The sequence below is a fragment of the Momordica charantia genome, assembly GCF_013281855.1.
Source record: "Momordica charantia cultivar OHB3-1 chromosome 4 unlocalized genomic scaffold, Mcharantia_2.0 BLBB01000004.1, whole genome shotgun sequence".
NCBI classification, from domain to species: Eukaryota; Viridiplantae; Streptophyta; class Magnoliopsida; order Cucurbitales; family Cucurbitaceae; genus Momordica; species Momordica charantia.
Genome location: NW_028275162.1, coordinates 28,109,217 through 28,126,947, shown reverse-complemented (window position 1 = coordinate 28,126,947; position 17,731 = coordinate 28,109,217). Strand labels below are relative to the sequence as shown.

Below are 17,731 nucleotides of genomic sequence, written 5' to 3'. Positions count from 1 at the left end.
CCTATGATTAAAAGCAAGCCAATAGCCTAAAACCTAGCTACAGGGTCGCAAAAACAGGCCAAACTATCTACTGCAGTCTAAACTAATGTATGCATGCTACACGTTGAGAAGTCTTCTACTCTTAAAATTCTAACCAAAATAAATAAATAAACAACTGTCAGGACATCCCAATCGGGGAGCAGTTTGACTCTTTGAGTTCTTCCTGCTCTGGGGCTTCACCATATTAATAATTATTTTGGGCTAAACTCTGTTACAAAAATAGAGAAAATAATTGTTCCCTAATTGCATGGGCCGTGGATCAGGTGCATGACCACATTTCTGATTAGGAGACAAAGTTCATCCAAAAGACAGGAATAAAGAGCAGAGCAGATAAGCATATTTTTCTAGAAGAAATTAGTTGTAGATATTTCGTTGGTATATGAAATGTAAAAAGGGGAGCAAAGGAATTAGAAAGGTTCTCCAATTGATCAATACAGTTGTAAACCAGTACTACCAAAAGGATCGGGAAAATGTTAATCGTCTCTTATCGTTCTGGGGTGGCTTTATGGCTTAGATTTTTGGAGATTTTCTGTATGTTGTTAATCCCTATATTTCAAAGAAACCTGTGTTGCAAGGCACTTGTGATCACAGCTCCAAAGACACTAAGAAAAGCTTTGAGCGAATAGCCTATGTGCCATAAGGAGGAGGAGGGTTTGGACCAGCTACTGGATGCCATTTTTTCCGCTCGTCCCTCTTCATCTCTTAAGTCTAAAATGTTTTTTCGATTCCCATTGAACTTCTACAAAGACCAATAGGAGATTCATTTTATGACTCTTGTGGTCTAACCAACTTCTTTAAACTCCATCCATTTGATGAAATTGCATATAAAAGTATCAAGCAAGCCACACAAAATAAAGCCCTCCAGGACTCTACCTTTACTGAATGGCAAAGATAGATGCCGATGTAAACCACCTTCAAGTTTCTTTGCTGGAGGAAAGGGACCTTTTCCCCTTGGTTGAACCTAGTAGGACATGAACTTAAAAATATTAAAAGCCAATAACAGCTACAGAAACGAGATAGATCAGTCAGAAATAGCAAAGCAAAGATTATTACATAACAAATAACTAATATACCTGAGCTTCAGGATTCATTCCAAGAGCCAGTAACAAACCCAAAGCTTCAGCAAATGCATCCCGAACTGATGAAACTGGATCCTCCATGGCCTACTTGATTCAGCCAAACCATTTTCTGACGTGATAATCAATAAATACAACAAACAAATATATCACAACAATAACAGAATAACTACCTTAACACAATAAGAGGCTGAATTATCAAGTTCTCCAACCCCTAACCCTGGTCCTCCAATGTTAGCAAATGCTTTTAGGCACCTTGCAGCAGCTATTCTAACAATGAATGATTTATCACCAATTCCCACACGAGTAATCAGACGAAATGCTTCAGTGTATGCTGAAGCAGCTGCAGTACCCCCAGAACCTTCTAAAGCATTCTGAAGCAAACGCAGAGCTTCTTGTCTCACGAAATCCTAAAATTTGACACAAACAAAGCTAAAATAATAAATAACAAAATATATTAAAAAGAAAGAGAGAAATAATTAAACAGAAATGAAACAATTTTTAAGTTGTCATTTGAAATGAACTAAAGGATAACCTCACAACTTGCATAGTTCGAAGTAAACAAAAAAGATGGTGATCCTAGGACTAAATATCAATAATCAATGAAAGTGAACAAATTTTATTCCGAAAGCTACTAAAATAAGGCTGCTCTGGGCCTTTCAATTCAACTTAAACCAATCTTCAATATGGCAGTTGAAAACAACAGAGACAAAGAGAACGATTGTCTGTGTTATAACTCAAAATCCCATATTACTCCTTAAATGCATAATGAAAGAAGAAATAAAATATTGTTATCATTATGGTGTGCCAGATCAATGTATGGACAAGAAAAGTTCCTCAATATTTGCAAGACTATTTTTCTTTTTTTAACGAGAAACAATTTTTCATTGTAATATGAAAAGGAGAAAAACTTCAAGAATATAAACTTCCAAAGGAGTGAGAGAAAAAGAGAGTAGACCAAAGTAAAGAGGCTCAACAATGAGCATTACAATCAAAATAAGAACAATAATAAAACCAACAATAAGATCATGCTAACTACTATAAAAAACGATCCACCAAGATGCAAGGACACAAAAAGAAAAAAATTTCAAGAGTCTTTAACTTCGAGCATGCCAGCAGCTCCATATTTATCGTCTAGAAATAGGTCTTTGAGTTCCAAAGAAAATTTGGCTTGAATTCAGCTAATTCTCTATCCCGATCAGATTGTATCTCCAACCTTCTTCTATTTGCAAGACTATTGTGTTTAAGCATGTGTAAAAACACACCACCTGATAGCTTCAACTCTAAAGGACTCGAACTATTTTATGTTTTTTCTCGTACTTGTACTTAAAATTTTCTTATGTTAAACAATGATTCATACATCAAAAGTGAAACATAAGACAGTGTGTTCTTTTCTAGAGTGTTTGAAGAAAAGAGACAATCATCATCAGTGCGCTTCAATATAGCTAAGTTCGAGGCCTCTCAATGGTGTTCTTTATTGAAATTATTTAGGAATTATTCCCCTCGCATGATTTGCTCCAACTGGGATGTATTTATTGTTAATTGTTAAGTTTTTTATTTGTTTATTTTCTTTCATGTTTCACTCTTTCGAGAGCTTGTTTCTTTGGATATTATTGTGCCTTTCATTATTTCAATGAGAAGTTCGTATCTTGTTAAAAAAAACATAGGGATATGCCCCCAAGGAAAAAGACATACTTAAGCTCCAACATAAACATGCAAAAAATAAAAATTATATGAAACAACACTTTCATTGAGAGCAATGAAAATAGGTACAAGAAGAACAAAAAGGGCCTAAAAAAAACCAGCCCTGAAAGAGGAAGCCCCCTAAAGGAAAGGACTCCAATCCAAAAGAATATAAAACATAAACATGCTAAATGAATACAAAACAGGTTCACCGTACTTATAAGCACAATTTTGTGAGAATTTACAAGTAAAATATCATGTTATAGACACTTGGCAATAGGAATTCGTGGGAACCTCGTTAAATCTGATGAGCTTTGCAGCAATAATAGTCGTTTCAAGCAAACCAGAAGTGATTCTTCTCCCGAAGTGCTGATATAATTCTCCCAAGCATTGGGCAATGCCTATAAAGGTCAGATGTAATAAAGATGACATGTTAGTTAGAGAAAAAATTATAAAGATGTGAATCATAAATCTGGTACGGCCTAACAACCACGGGGTATTCCCATGGTACAAGAACTAAGGAAATTTTCTTTCAAAAAAGGCATGTCCATTTGGAATTTGCTACTATGTCTACTCTAAAATATAAGCTTACGAAACGAGAATGAGAACACATAAATATCAAGATAAAATAATATTACAAAATTATCGGATAAAATTTCAAAGAAGATCTAATTACATTAATTTGATCTTCTCATCAAAGAATAACAGGCACCAAATAAACTGAAGATGTTTAGGTGAATCATCATTCCTTTCTAAATATTAAAGAAAAAAAAAACTGAAACGAACTTCCCCTTAAGAAACTAAAATATTACAAAACATCAATTGAACAAAATAAAACATAAAAATACTCTCAACAGAAACCAGATTACAAGACACTCACTCTTCTCTATTCAAATTAAAAAACAATCCCAACTATGGATAATATTCAAACAATAGTAACCCCAAAATTTTGTCTATAAGATATAAAAAGTTAACAGCTCTATAATGTTGTACATTGAAATTTCGATGAGAGCTCTAGACTTTACTTCCACGATCATGCCTAGCACCATGATTATAATTGTGAAAGAATCACCAAGAGGATGTGAACAACCACCACTGCTTCTAAATAGATTTTGTTGATGATCATAACCATTATGTGGTTGTGACTCTGATGCAAATGCGGTTCTCGATGTATGATCCTTAGAAGGATTATTATGAGATGTATCATGACTTAAAAGTGCAGGACATTGGGAGAGGTCACTATTATATGAATTACAAGACGCATTGCACCTCGTCAATTTCTAGCGTGAGGTCATTAGATACATAAAATTTTATACATGGCTGGAACTCTCGTCATTATTACATTCTTTGTTTGATGAGGGTGATAGGATTCTTTTTATTTTTTCTTGGGAGAAGAGGATGAAATAATTCTAGCCCTCTACCATGTGGCACCAATAAATCCAGCAACTATAATTGTGACTAACCAGCAATCTTATGAGGCTCGTTCCTTTTCCCATCAGACAAAAACCCTTGAAGACTGCTAACTCGTGAATATACTGAAATCGTATCTCCCTTGGATATAATTCTTGCCATTACTACTGATGCAAGATGACGCACCGGTCGCCTGGCACCAAGACTGAGCAAAGAATACAGTGCCTCCTCGCATTTTCTTTGCCACAGCAGTATAGATTCCTGAAATGTGAAATGTTCTTTTCAAACATTGAATAATAACTCCAGCCAGAGAACAAAACAACCCAGCTCCAGAAATCATTTTAATTAGAAAATATGCGCATACGACTTCCATAATATCCCATAATTCAATATCTTACTTGCGTAAAAGTTGGCAATCCAGTACCAAGGAACCGTATTCGAATGACGAGATGAAGAATTATTGGGTAGCATGTAAAGAAGCTAAAGAAATAAATGGAACCTTGGGCTCTTCGTCGATGGCAGAGATGAGATCGGATAGAAGATCGAAGCAGAGAAGTGGCTCCGGAGGCTGTTGAGCAGCAGAGACGACTATGGATTCAAGTTGTGCAACCAAGACACCGAAACGAGAGAGAGGCACGTTCTCTCTCACGTATGTCTTCACCATTGTTGAAGTGTGGGCAGAGAATCAGGAAGAAGTGAGCAGTTCCAGTGATGCAGGAGCTTTTCTACTTCGATTACAGCGGGTGAATCGAATTCCAGGGTAGATCAAATCAGTTTCTTTCTAATTTTTCTCCTTTTTTTTCCTTTTTTTCAATCCTTTTTTTTTAACACTACCGGCTATTCATTCTAGCTCCAGATCTTTTTTCTTTTTCTTTTCTTTTTTCCTCTCTTTCTTTCTTTTACGCGTAAGATTTTAATCTTTATTGTTATTTTGCGGTGGAATAATTGAAAATCCCACCTCTGGATAACGAGCAATTTTAATAAATCGCTTGAATTTTAGCTAAAGTTGCAAAATGATTGTTGACAATTTTGAAAAATAATTGATTGATATCAAAGCTCGAAATTCACGAAGATTGGAAGAAGGGAGTTGATGTCCGAAGTACCTATAAAATAAGACAAACATATCAGTCTCAATCTCATACAATATTCAAAGTGAGAGTAGATTTGCATACATTGTTTAAGTTGCAGACATCCATTCTATTTATAAAGATGAACTCCGACAACGTTCTAACAGCTCTCCGACACTCCGAGAAACATTGTGTGCTATTAGAGAACGTGTATTGTTGCCCTTGTACCTGTTAACGTTCTTCGAAAGATCGGCTCGCAGTGGTAGACGATATATGACCTTGAACAATTATATTATTCTATTACAAGTGAAACTCGTTGATATCGAAAGGATTTAGTGTATCATGAGAGATAACATACCAATAGATTTCTATAAAGTATCCGAATCTTTTTATAATATTCATGGAGTCACGTTTGACAAATATATATATATATATATTTTTTTTTTGTGTATATATATATATTTTGGAAAAAACTTCGTTTTTGATATCCACGTTGATATGAAAAAATGTACAAATGTTTGTTGTTAACGCTTCAATCAAACGCATTTTTCCCTCTTTTTTCTTCTGTTTTTTTTTTTGTTGCTTTTTAAATATTTCAATGAAACGTTAACTTCCAAAAATAAAAACAAATGGACAACAAAAAAAGTATATCGAAATTTCATTTGCCATTATAGAATATAAAATTTATTTAAATACATTAATAAATATTTGTGATTTTCTTTAAATATTGTGTTAGTTGATATAAATTATTTATTCTTCTACCGCAAACTTTCAAAACATCTATTTTAATTTATTATATTTTGTTCCATACTTTTAAAAATATATATTTTAATCTACATGATTTTAGAAAATAATTATGTTCGATCATAAATTATCATTTTCCTTTTTTATTTTTTTTTTTTACCGTCTACTATTGAATTTATGTAATGTGAGTTTTCAAATGGTAGATTAACATGCCACTGTAGGCATATACTTGAGTTTGATTGAGGTAATTGTCTCTTAAAGTAGATATTTCATATTACGACATGTGATAATAGTCATTGTAATTAAAACAATGGTTCCCAAAGTATACAACTCAACAACTACAATTATCAATACTAATTTAGTTTAGCAGTAACTTACATATATATATATATAGATGATCAATAAGTCATGAGTTCGAGTTCTCCCCATCTCACTTATTGTACTAAAAAACTAAACAATTACAATTGTTCACATAAGTGGAACTATCGTGCCAACACGAACTTAGCTCGATAAATTAAGACACCTATGTAATATCAGCTTTCGTTCATTTTAGTCTATGAAATTTTAAATTATTCAGTTTTGCCGGCATACTTTAAATCATGATCCATCCCAATTACCATTTTGGTCCCCTAATTTATTTTTAATATAATTTGTACATTATAATTTAAACACGACACTACACTTAATATATTTATTGAAATGTAATCACGATTTTATATTAAATAACTTTTGTCATAAAATGCATGTTAAAACGTTGAAAACAGGAACAAGATGATCACTTTTTGAAGTAAATGACCGTGAATGAACCAAAGTTGGAAATATTGAATCTAACGATGGTTTGTTTTTAAGTTTTTAATTTATAAAAAACAGGCTTTTAGGGTAAAATAAAAGTAACAAAATTAAAATTAAAAAATATAATAATAATAGTAAAAAGATATATTACTATACACATAGAAAAAAAAATCAATAAAATCTTTTTTTTTTTTCATTTTTTTTTTTCAGATATATATACCCGAGTATTTTTTCTAGCGAGAGTCCCTCCAGTTGCGCTGAAGCCTAAACCCTCTTTCTCCAGTTTTGCTGAAGCCGTCTTCTACGTTATTCGTTCAGCCTCTTCGCCGAGCTCCACACACTGAATACAAAGATGTCGCTGAGAGTGCTCAACCCAAATGCAGAAGTGCTCAACAAATCCGCGGCTCTGCACATGAATATCAATGCCGCGAAGGGTTTGCAAGATGTCCTCAAGAGCAATCTCGGTCCCAAAGGAACCATCAAAATGTACGACGTTATTTATGATCTTCGTCATTTCCATCTCTAGAATTTGCTTCACTGTTTCTCTTACTCCTTTTTTCATCGTATTCATTTTTTTAGGCTTGTGGGTGGTGCTGGAGATATCAAGCTCACCAAAGATGGCAACACTCTGCTTAAAGAAATGGTCAGCTCTCTGCCCTAAACCCTATACATATCTCAGATCTCTTGCGTACGTCTTTAATGGATACGTTATTATTATCGATGTTCTACACAACAGTGGAGTAACTCCTTAATTGGCAGTACTGTTCAAATAGACGCTAACTTTATAATAGGCTCCTTGCTTTCTCTTAATAATGTAAGCCCAGTAAGAATAATGATCGTTGGAAAATCTACAACGACTCACCTAAAAGTGCAAAGGAGAATATTACCCATTCCAAATTCCTCCAACGTTTTGAACTCGAGACAATGTTCCAAATAACCAAATAATTTTCCCTCCCCTAAACTTTCTACAGAAGAGACTTGCAGGCAAGCTTCTCAATCTGACTATTTGAGAATCAACTGTTGAGGGAAGCTTAAAAATGGGAAGACTTTGTGATTTGGTACCTATTATTCTGTAGTAATCCCTAGACCTGATATCACTCCAAAAAGACTAAGGAGAGCAACGATATTGGTAAGAGATCTCTCTGTATCTCATTTTCCATTAGAGGCGAGGTAACATGATGTTATCCGCACAACTGGAAAACTTCAACTGAATTATAGCCAACAGCTCATTCAACCATTATTATAAAGCGTCAACATCCAAAATTTAGTAGAGAGAGGTTAACTGAGCCCTCTTGCTTAATTCATAAAAAATAAAAATTAATAATTTGGGTTTTCTATTAAAAAAAATCGCAAAACAATAAAAAAAAAAAAGAAGTTTTAAGGCGAACTTGAATCTGTTTTTTTCCATATTTCATAAGCCCTTTTGGTCATCAAAACGGGATACAAAAAATCCCAATCAAAAGTTGTCCAAAATCAAATTCAGATAACAATATTATACCTTTTGAGATTTTTTTCATAAAAAATTCGTGAGCTTTTAAATATTTAAGATGCTTTCAATTATTGACTGGTAACTGCCTAGATAAATGTGATACTCATGGCTGCTATATGTGGTTGCAGCAAATTCAAAACCCCACAGCAATCATGATAGCACGAACAGCTGTTGCCCAGGATGACACCACTGGGGATGGTACTACTTCTACTGTGATTTTTATAGGCGAGCTTATGAAACAATCGGAACGTTATATCGATGAAGGTTGGTAGTTGCACCTCAGTGGTACTATTCTTTGCAATTATGGCGTGTAGAATGTTAATATTCTATGTGGGATTGTGTCATGGTACAACTGAAAAAGTTGCATCCATGGTCAATTAAAGAAGTTGTCAACTACAGATGGAAGAGGTGAAAAAGTTAGTATGAAACACTTTGCCGTTAGAGAAGTATAATAAATTATATATAGCTTAGCTGAAAGTCTGAGATATATTTAAAAGTGATTTATCATCTTAAAGTTATTGGTGAAAAGTCGGAAAGTCATTTGATATGTTTCTTTGGTGTTATTTAGGGCAGAAACCATTTTTATCTCAGGAATGAGGCTTCTTTAGCATTAGGAAATTCTGGCACAATATTGGTGGATTTTTCCCCTTGAGTGTGTATTGTTGGCATTTTTTTGTTCTAATGGGGTATATCATTGATCCAGGTATGCATCCACGTGTCTTGGTTGATGGTTTTGAGATTGCCAAAAGAGCAACTCTTCAATTTCTTGAAAAATTTAAGACTCCTATAGTGGTTGGTGACGAGCCAGACAAAGAGATTCTGAGAATGGTAGCAAGAACAACACTACGAACAAAGGTTGTTTGACCAAGACTTTCTTTTCTTCTTCTGAGTGATCCATGCTAAATGTCTCATATCTTTCTAATTTATCAATCTCTTGTACAGTTGTACGAATCATTGGCAGATCAGTTGACTAATATAGTTGTTGATGCGGTGAGTGCTCATCTACTAGTGACCACAAAATCAGATTGAAAGTTCTAAACTTATATGAATTATGATCATATGATTGTGGCATGTAAAACATACTATGGCAAAAGATTCCCTGTGCCTTTTTTGGTTAATGGGGTGTGTTTGAGTTGTTACAGGTGCTCTGTATTCGTAAACCAGAAGAAGCCATTGATTTGTTTATGGTAGAAATCATGCACATGCGTCATAAGTTTGATGTTGACACTCGGTTGGTATGTCTTATATTCTATGATGATATTTTTTCTTTATCACTTCTATCAACAAAATACAAGTTTGAATGGATTCAGGTCTTAATTACTTTCTTTTTGTTTTTTCTAATAATACATTGAGTTTCTGAATTCTTTTAATCATTATTCACTAGGTTGAAGGTCTTGTCCTTGATCATGGTTCTAGACATCCTGATATGAAACGGAGAGCAGAAAATTGTTATATTTTAACCTGCAATGTGTCTCTGGAATATGACAAAAGGTATTGATGAGGTTTTTCTTTGATTCTTTTGATCTCCATGGATGGATAAGTATGTTACTTGTAATGTTGAATCTAGGTTTGTGTTTTTGTTGCTGCTTTCCTAAATGTAGAATCAATGCGTGGGTATATGTTGCTACCCCAGGCCCAGGATTGATGTAATATGGCATTTGATGGGCTCAATGAAACTAGTTTATCATGAATATGGAATGCAAATGATATTTATTTGTAGCCTTACTCCTTCATTTTATATGTAGTTTATCATTATAATGTATTGCGAACATATAAAAATTGACGGCTTCTCTCTCAGTGAAATAAATGCTGGATTTTTCTACTCTAATGCGGAACAGAGAGAAGCAATGGTTGCTGCTGAAAGGCGCCAGGTCGATGAAAAAGTTAAGAAAATCATTGAATTGAAAAACAAGGTGGGAATGTTAATATTATGTAATGTTAGTTATTAAAACCATCTGCTTTTATTAATTGTGGTTGTTTGTTCTTGTCACATGCAGGTTTGTTCGGGTAATGATAGCAGCTTTGTTATCATAAATCAAAAAGGAATTGATCCCCCATCTCTGGATCTGCTCGCTAGGGAAGGGGTAAGGCCATATTCCTTGAAGTTGTCTTACTCATCTTTTTTCTTTCTTCCCTTAATCGTGGCATTCACAGCAAGACGATATAAAATAGCTTTTAGCAACCTTGAAAGACTGGCAAAACTTTAAAGCCAATCCCATAACCATAACTAATGAGCTTAAACGTGTAGTAAAAAGGTCTTTGTGCATTGTTCTGACCAAATCTACCAATGTATATCTGAGGAAACACAATTCCATAATGCTTTCCTTCTTTCAAAGATGATAACAAAAGTCCAATGAGTATCGAGTATTGAAAGATGACTTTGAGAATACTACATTTATTTTTTTTAAACAAAATACAAACTTTTCATTGAGATATGAAAGAAACAAAAAATTGTGCAAGGATACAAACTCTTAGAGGAGTGAAAGCAAAAGCCCAAAATAAGAGAATCAAAAGTAAGAAGGAGTATCATGCTAGAGAAACGATTGGAAAGAGCATACCATTGAGAGGCTTTGAATTTAGCAGGGTTGAAACAATCAAGGGACGATCTTCGAGAACCTTCAAATATCCTTTGGTTCCTTTCAAACCATATTTTTGAAATAATAGCTTTGGGACCATTGACCCATAACAAATTAAGTTTAGGCTGCAAACTAAACCTGTTGAGAAGTTGGAGAACATTGGTGGGAGCCTCCAAACCCCATGCCCATGACACAAGGAAGAATGAATTCCAGCAAACTGTAGCAAACTGGCAAAGGAAGACGTGACTCAGAATTTGCCATGCGCTAACACAACAGACAAATATGATGGATTCTAACAAATTTGATCTCAAAACTTGTTTCTCATGTGACATCAAAATATTTAGAAAAATGTTCATATGATTTTGGATTTTATTCAAAACTGTTGTTGTAAGGCAGTAGAATTACATGTAAATGAATGATATGTGTTATCCTTTTTTTTCATATCATATTTAAACATTACTCTTGAACTCTTTTTTATTTTTTTTGAAAATGAATGAGATGTATTTAAATTTTGTTTCCTTTAGACATTTGATTGAGATGTATTTAATAAAGCTGTTCCCCTTTTGTGATTAATACATCTTTGTTTCTTATAAAAAAAAAAGATTTGATTGAGACGTACATAAATATTTGAATGTCTAAGAATCATATATATATATATATATATATATATATATATATATATATATATATTTCCTCTCTTTTTACAAGTAACCTGAGACATATGTATTATAAACAAAAGAGCACTGTCAACCTAAAGCCTGGGGTAAGAGGGGAGCCCCACCCACTATTGAAGAGTCATATATTTTTATAAATGTATCTTTGCTGTATCTGTCCTAAGGTGCTAGGAAATAACATATTTCTAGGTAAATTATATATTTATATGTTATTCTATTCTATGTATTACAGATGTCGTATGGTTAATAACCATTACAATTCGATTAAAAAAAAAAACCATTACATTGTGTATGCTTTGAGTGATAGAGTAAATGGAGCTTAGCTCGGTCGGCAGTTATTTGTCAATTTATATTAATTTGTTTTATACTTGCTATGAAAATTCTGTAGATAATTGCTCTTCGTAGAGCCAAGAGGAGAAACATGGAAAGGTTGGTTTTGGCCTGTGGAGGAGAGGCTATAAATTCTGTCGAAAACCTTACTCCTGATTGCCTTGGATGGGCTGGACTGGTCTATGAACATGTTCTTGGGGAAGAAAAATATACATTTGTGGAAAATGTAAAGAATCCTCATTCATGTACAATCTTGATCAAGGGTACTTCATCGAATCTTCATTCCTCATTCATGTACAATCCTGTTAATCTGTCACCGTCTTTTTTCTCATTGGTATACATTGTGGTGCAGGACCTAATGACCACACGATTGCTCAAATTAAGGATGCTGTCCGTGACGGTCTTAGATCAGTTAAAAACACCGTTGAAGATGAATCTGTTGTCATGGCAAGTTTCATATATTTTATGTCAAAGTAGAATTATTACAGTCTCTGCTGTAACTCAAGATGGAGTATGATGCATAGTTTAGCATAATATTGACAAAATCAGCATGCATCCTCTATGTAACTTAAGGGAGAAAATAAAATGACATCTGCAATGTTCGATTTGTCTACTGCTCTGTAACTTCCTGTCTGGATACAGAAAGAACTACTCTTGAGCATTTTACATTCTTACTCCAAAATTAAGTGATTAGAATAATTTATTTCCACAAGGGAAAAAAATTTGTTATATGACTGGTGTAATTTTCAGGGTGCCGGATGCTTTGAAGTTGCTGCCAGACAATATCTGATTAATGAAGTGAAGAAAACAGTTCAAGGAGTAAGTTTCCCTCGAAGTATCTCCAGTTTGTCTCTGCATCATTTTTTTGTACTTAATTTTATTGACCTTCACAACGTTTTTTACAGCGTGCTCAACTTGGCATTGAAGCTTTTGCTGATGCCCTTCTAGTGGTTCCCAAGACTCTTGCTGAGAACTCTGGGCTTGACACTCAAGATGTGCTCATTGCTCTTAAGGTTCAGCATAGCCCCTTACACTTCCACTGTTTTCTCATATAGTTCTACCATTGCCTTCTTCGTAAGAAGCGATTATGAGTATTGCTGAACTCTTTCATTCCATTTTAATTCAGGGGGAGCACGACCGGGGCAATGTTGTCGGGCTAAACCAGAATACAGGAGAACCAATTGACCCCCAAATGGAGGGTATCTTTGACAACTACTCGGTGAAACGCCAAATTATCAATTCTGGGTATATGGCTCAATTATCACACCTTTTTTACACCCGCATTTAAATTTTCCCAAGCTCTTGATCACGGACAATTTTCGATAGAAGTTGTCCATTTCTAACTTTCTAGTCTTTGCTAATCAAGAAATAATAGTCAGTTTTTTCTTAATCAATAAATGACCATATGGCTGGGGAAGTGATTTGGTTACTCTTAACTTTTGCAGGCCTGTAATTGCATCACAGTTGCTATTGGTAGACGAGGTAATTCGTGCTGGGCGCAATATGCGAAAACCTACTTAGGCTGGGTTGACATGTAACTTTTAGCCGGTTTTGGTTTTGATGATTTGCTAGGGTGAGTTTTGAGCTACTTTCTTGTACAAGTTACGCTGTTTGTGTTGTTGGGAAGCATTTTGCCCCCCACCACTGTAGAACTTTATTTTATTTTCAAGAATGGAAAAAAAGAAACCCATTTTCTCTAGTTTTTGGAGGTATTTATTAATTACTAGGCAATAGGCAGTGGTCTGACACCATTATTTTGGTTCACAAGGTGGTTTGAGTGAAGTACAATGGGGAATTTTGTGCAATTTTTTGAATCATTATTCTCATGATTGTGAGTGCACAGCTTTATTTATTTATAATTAAAGACTTTATTGTTATTCTCACCTATCCACATTAATATTTACTAATGCGCATATTTGTTTTTATATAATGATAATTTGATCCTTTGTTTTTACAATCGATGGAATGGAGTTTTCTGAAGGCAATCACCAAGATCCACTCTTTTTAATGGTTTTATCTTGTCTAAATTTTTCATAAATTTAAAATTTACTTTAGTCCCTCGATGCTAATATAGTTTAGTTGTTTAAGTTAAACTAGGTATTTGAAAATTTCGAAATTTATAATGATGACTGATATAGATTTTCTTTTATGTCAAGTTTGAAGACTAAATATTTAAATGTTGAGCGATTAGACTAATTAAATAATTAAAATTTAGAGATCAAAACCCAAATAGATATTAAAATTTGGTGACAATAATAGATTTTAAAGAGTTTAAATCAAATTAGCCTTTCTATATACAGTCTAACAATGAGGAAAAAAAATGAGGATCTTAATTGGCTTAGTTCAACTGGTTAAAACATAATCATTGATCTTAATTTTTACCTTACATGTTAGACCGAAAAAAAAAAAATCATAAACGGCAGATGGAACGGCACTTTAGTATTTATCAAGAATTATATTCCGAAGACAACCCATTCCCGGAAGAAATTTGCCTGGCAAAAGGTTTGATGAAGAACAGCTCTTAAATTTATACATGAAGAGATAATTAATACATCTATAATTCTTATGGAAAAAACCACAATTCCTTTGGCTGTCCATCACAAAATGCAAAAAGCCTCAACTTTCATTCAGTTCTTGATATTGCATTGTCAATAGCCTCAACCTCAAGTGACAAATAAACACAGCATAATCTAAAAGTGGACCTGAAAATGACCACATAGCAGGACAATCTCTAGTTTTTTCTCATTAAATGGTGTGTTACGCTCTTGCTCATGACTTCCCATCTTGTTGAAGCGCGTAGTCTCGCTTCATCTCTTCCAGAACGGTGTCGTTAGTGCTGGAAAACGAAAAAGAGAACACATGAATTAAAGTAGGGTAAATGATATATTCCATCAATTAATAGTGAATGCTCTGTTTATGAAAATTTGAGTTCATACCAATACTATTTCTTAGTAAAGACTAATATGAAGAACGTTTATAATCCTTAGACCACAATGTTAACTCAATTCGCTGTTGTATTTTCAATAAAACTATGCTGAGAAGCATCAGGCTTGTATCCCTCTCATGGAGAAGAAACAGCAGTAATTGAGGACAAAAACTATACTTGAACCAAAGAAACATCAAGCTAAGATGGCAAAATATTTGCTCCCTTAAGTTGCATTGTGGACGCATGCTCCTTTTGTCAACTTTTTTTTTTTTTGATAACCGGGAATTAGAGTTTTGCTTTCCTATACCCAGGGGCATCCGCACCTGCCCCAAGGCCCGAATTCAGGAGACATCAAAGATTTTTTGTATTAACCTCACAAGAAGGTTTGAACTTGAGACCTCTAAGCCAATATGACTAAGAGACCTCAAGCCTTTGTCAACATTTTCTAAGACATTTTAGTTGAACTCTGCATAATTCTCTAAAGTTCACCACTGTATTTTAATTTTGCCATCAAGAAACAAGAACCAATATAATTTATGAGTAAAATGGATGCAAAGACGACGATTCAACTCCGATTCATTATTTGTCATTAAGGATACTCCTGCTTCAACACTCTATTCGAGATCCTTTCACATCCATTAGAGTTAAGCTTTTGACTAAACACTCCACACTTTTACTTTCATATTCACATCGTTAAGGCTACTCCTGCCTCAACACTCAACACTCCATTTAAGATCCTTGCTCATAGTTGGCTTAGCCTAAAGCTTAAAGTTCACACCTTGCCTCTACTTGAGGCGAAGGCATTTTGAATGGCACCATTGCCTATCCCTCTTCTTCACTAATTCATGACACTCAAACAACACTTGCCTCTCTGCTAGGCCAAGATTTGTTTTATTGTTTATTTGCCGAAAACTGCAACATGAGATTACCCACCTAGATCAAAACATGGGGGCATGGGCATCTAGAAGAACCAACACTTGCTTGTAGGCATTTATCAATAACCGAATCATGAGGCCTTACATTACTATGAAGGCTTGCTTGAATATTCATCCATCTAGGCTCTCTTGTTGCATAGCACCACTTAACATTCATGTCGACCCACTATCAGATATACTTGTTTCAACTTTCAAGGTTATAACATATATAGAAACCTCTAACCCGTAGGAAAGATGTGCAATGCATGTCAGTCGACATTATCCAACATATTTTTGCTACTGTTAGAAGACACCCGATGCCCACTTGCCCATGCCATAAAACACTCCATTAACAGCATAAGATTAGGTGACTCATAGGGCGCGGGTGCTCCCGGGTATGGAGGAGCAAAGCTCCAACTCCAGATTAGTAAAAAAACAATAATAATAATAATAAAAAAAGGTGACTCATATAGACTCACCTTGACGTATAGGTGATGCTTAACTTATTTTCATATGCACCAAGATGTCTCTAAATTCAAACTCGATCCTTTGAAATTAAGATCCATGCTCAAAATTTCGGTCGTCACACCCAGCACCTAAAGTTACTATTACTGACACGCTCAATTAAAATGGCAACAGTGATTCTTATCAATTTGACTAAACATGATGATTAGGGGTGAGAAACGATGATAAGAACCATTGCACACTGTTATGATCAGAACAGAACCCGGAAATTTTGAATAAAAACATGGCCGAAATTTTGTTTAACTACCGAAAAAGCTAAACAAACTGATCGAGACTCACTATTGATGAAGGCAACTGTTCAATTCTTTAGCTTGACTGCGACATTTCCAGACGACGGATAACGTTCTGCCATAAGCGCATTCCGCATATCTGGAAGCGTAATGATCGCACTCCTTCAACGCCTTCTGCTTCATTTTGCTGCGCAGAGCTGGAAATAATACCCCAAAAAAAAAAAAAAACCATCAGCAGATTTCCAAAAGTTCCTACACGACTTGCAGAAAAATCAGACTAAAAAATTTGAATTGACCCAATTCGTCAGCAATCAAACGCAGATTAAAGGTTTAGAAGACGAGAGCGACATTTGATAATACCTTCTTCTACTTTCTTCTTCACATGATTCTCTCGCGCTTCCTGTATGTAACCCATTTCAGAAAGAATAGGAGCACAATGTGTAGCAGTCAAAGCCCTTGGTTTCGTTTGAACCAGGAAGCTCGAAGCCAACTTGGGTAGTATCAAATTATCAATTCCACTCCAAAGTTTAGTTCTTTTTTCGTTTTTCTTCCATTTTTCTAAAATGTTGTTTGATTTCCAACCCTAAATCCCAAAATTTATTGTTTTATATTAAATTAGGTACAATTATCCAATTTAGTCCTTAATTTGTGGCTATTTATTTCCTAAACTTCTAAAATATTTTAATTATATTTCTTAATCTTAATCTTATGATTCAAGTACCAAAAGAAAAACAACGGAAAGAAAAACGAATACGATAGAGTCAAATCAAAGTCGATCGATCGATTTGACTAAAAGATGGTTAGATTTGATTTCGACTATTCAAGGAATTGACTAGATTTGATCGATTACCATTTGACACTCATGGAATTGATAACTAAAGCGAACAAACTCATTACCCTTGTTACTAAAAATGCAAGCTACAAACAAATCTATGACAAGAATACAAACTAGCTTGGTTAACAAAATAATATGGTTTGATGCATCAATAGGGATATAAGATATAATTTAAACTAGTTTTTAAATCACGACTTAAACCACCTTTTCAAGTATTGTTACTATGTATCTTTATAGAAAATATGAGTATGATAGTATTATTATGAAAAAATCAAAACATGAAATAATAAATCATTCCACTCAACTACGCAACTACGTTGTCTCGCATGTCTTATCTTATGAAATTATAAAAAAGATAATCTCAAATTATTTTTGCCCTTTTACATAGTCCACGACCTCGGACTAAGCAAACAAATACCCT

At 34.3% G+C, this 17,731-nt stretch overlaps 3 protein-coding genes across 3 annotated transcripts in view; 1 reads left to right on the top strand and 2 right to left on the bottom strand.

Annotated features, from left to right (window-relative positions):
• SWEETIE (HEAT repeat-containing protein) overlaps positions 1-5,074 on the bottom strand; it is a 36,478-nt gene extending 31,404 nt beyond the window's left edge. Inside the window, exons 1-6 of the mRNA XM_022278575.2 lie at positions 4,708-5,074; positions 4,262-4,469; positions 3,093-3,199; positions 1,289-1,525; positions 1,113-1,202; positions 913-1,000 (exon numbers count right to left, since the gene is read on the bottom strand). Coding sequence (XP_022134267.1) covers positions 913-1,000; positions 1,113-1,202; positions 1,289-1,525; positions 3,093-3,199; positions 4,262-4,469; positions 4,708-4,872 — 895 coding nt within the window. The 5' untranslated portion in view covers positions 4,873-5,074. The remainder of the gene's footprint in view (positions 1-912; positions 1,001-1,112; positions 1,203-1,288; positions 1,526-3,092; positions 3,200-4,261; positions 4,470-4,707) is intronic.
• Positions 5,075-7,047: 1,973 nt separating this feature from the next.
• LOC111006408 (TCP-1/cpn60 chaperonin family protein) lies at positions 7,048-13,763 on the top strand. The gene is made up of 15 exons (XM_022278344.2): positions 7,048-7,297; positions 7,391-7,454; positions 8,429-8,564; positions 9,004-9,155; positions 9,243-9,290; positions 9,443-9,535; positions 9,685-9,791; positions 10,099-10,213; positions 10,298-10,384; positions 11,939-12,143; positions 12,233-12,327; positions 12,631-12,699; positions 12,786-12,893; positions 13,007-13,125; positions 13,326-13,763. Exons 1-15 carry the CDS (start codon positions 7,164-7,166, stop codon positions 13,399-13,401), a joined length of 1,608 nt encoding a protein of 535 aa, XP_022134036.1. The 5' UTR covers positions 7,048-7,163; the 3' UTR covers positions 13,402-13,763.
• A 620-nt stretch (positions 13,764-14,383) lies between these two features.
• Positions 14,384-17,043, bottom strand: LOC111006094 (Cytochrome c oxidase biogenesis protein Cmc1-like protein). Its single transcript, XM_022277841.2, has 3 exons — positions 16,836-17,043; positions 16,525-16,672; positions 14,384-14,716 (listed from the first exon to the last, which is right to left on the bottom strand). Exons 1-3 carry the CDS (start codon positions 16,888-16,890, stop codon positions 14,650-14,652), a joined length of 270 nt encoding a protein of 89 aa, XP_022133533.1. The 5' UTR covers positions 16,891-17,043; the 3' UTR covers positions 14,384-14,649.
• Between the last annotated feature and the right edge of the window lie 688 nt (positions 17,044-17,731).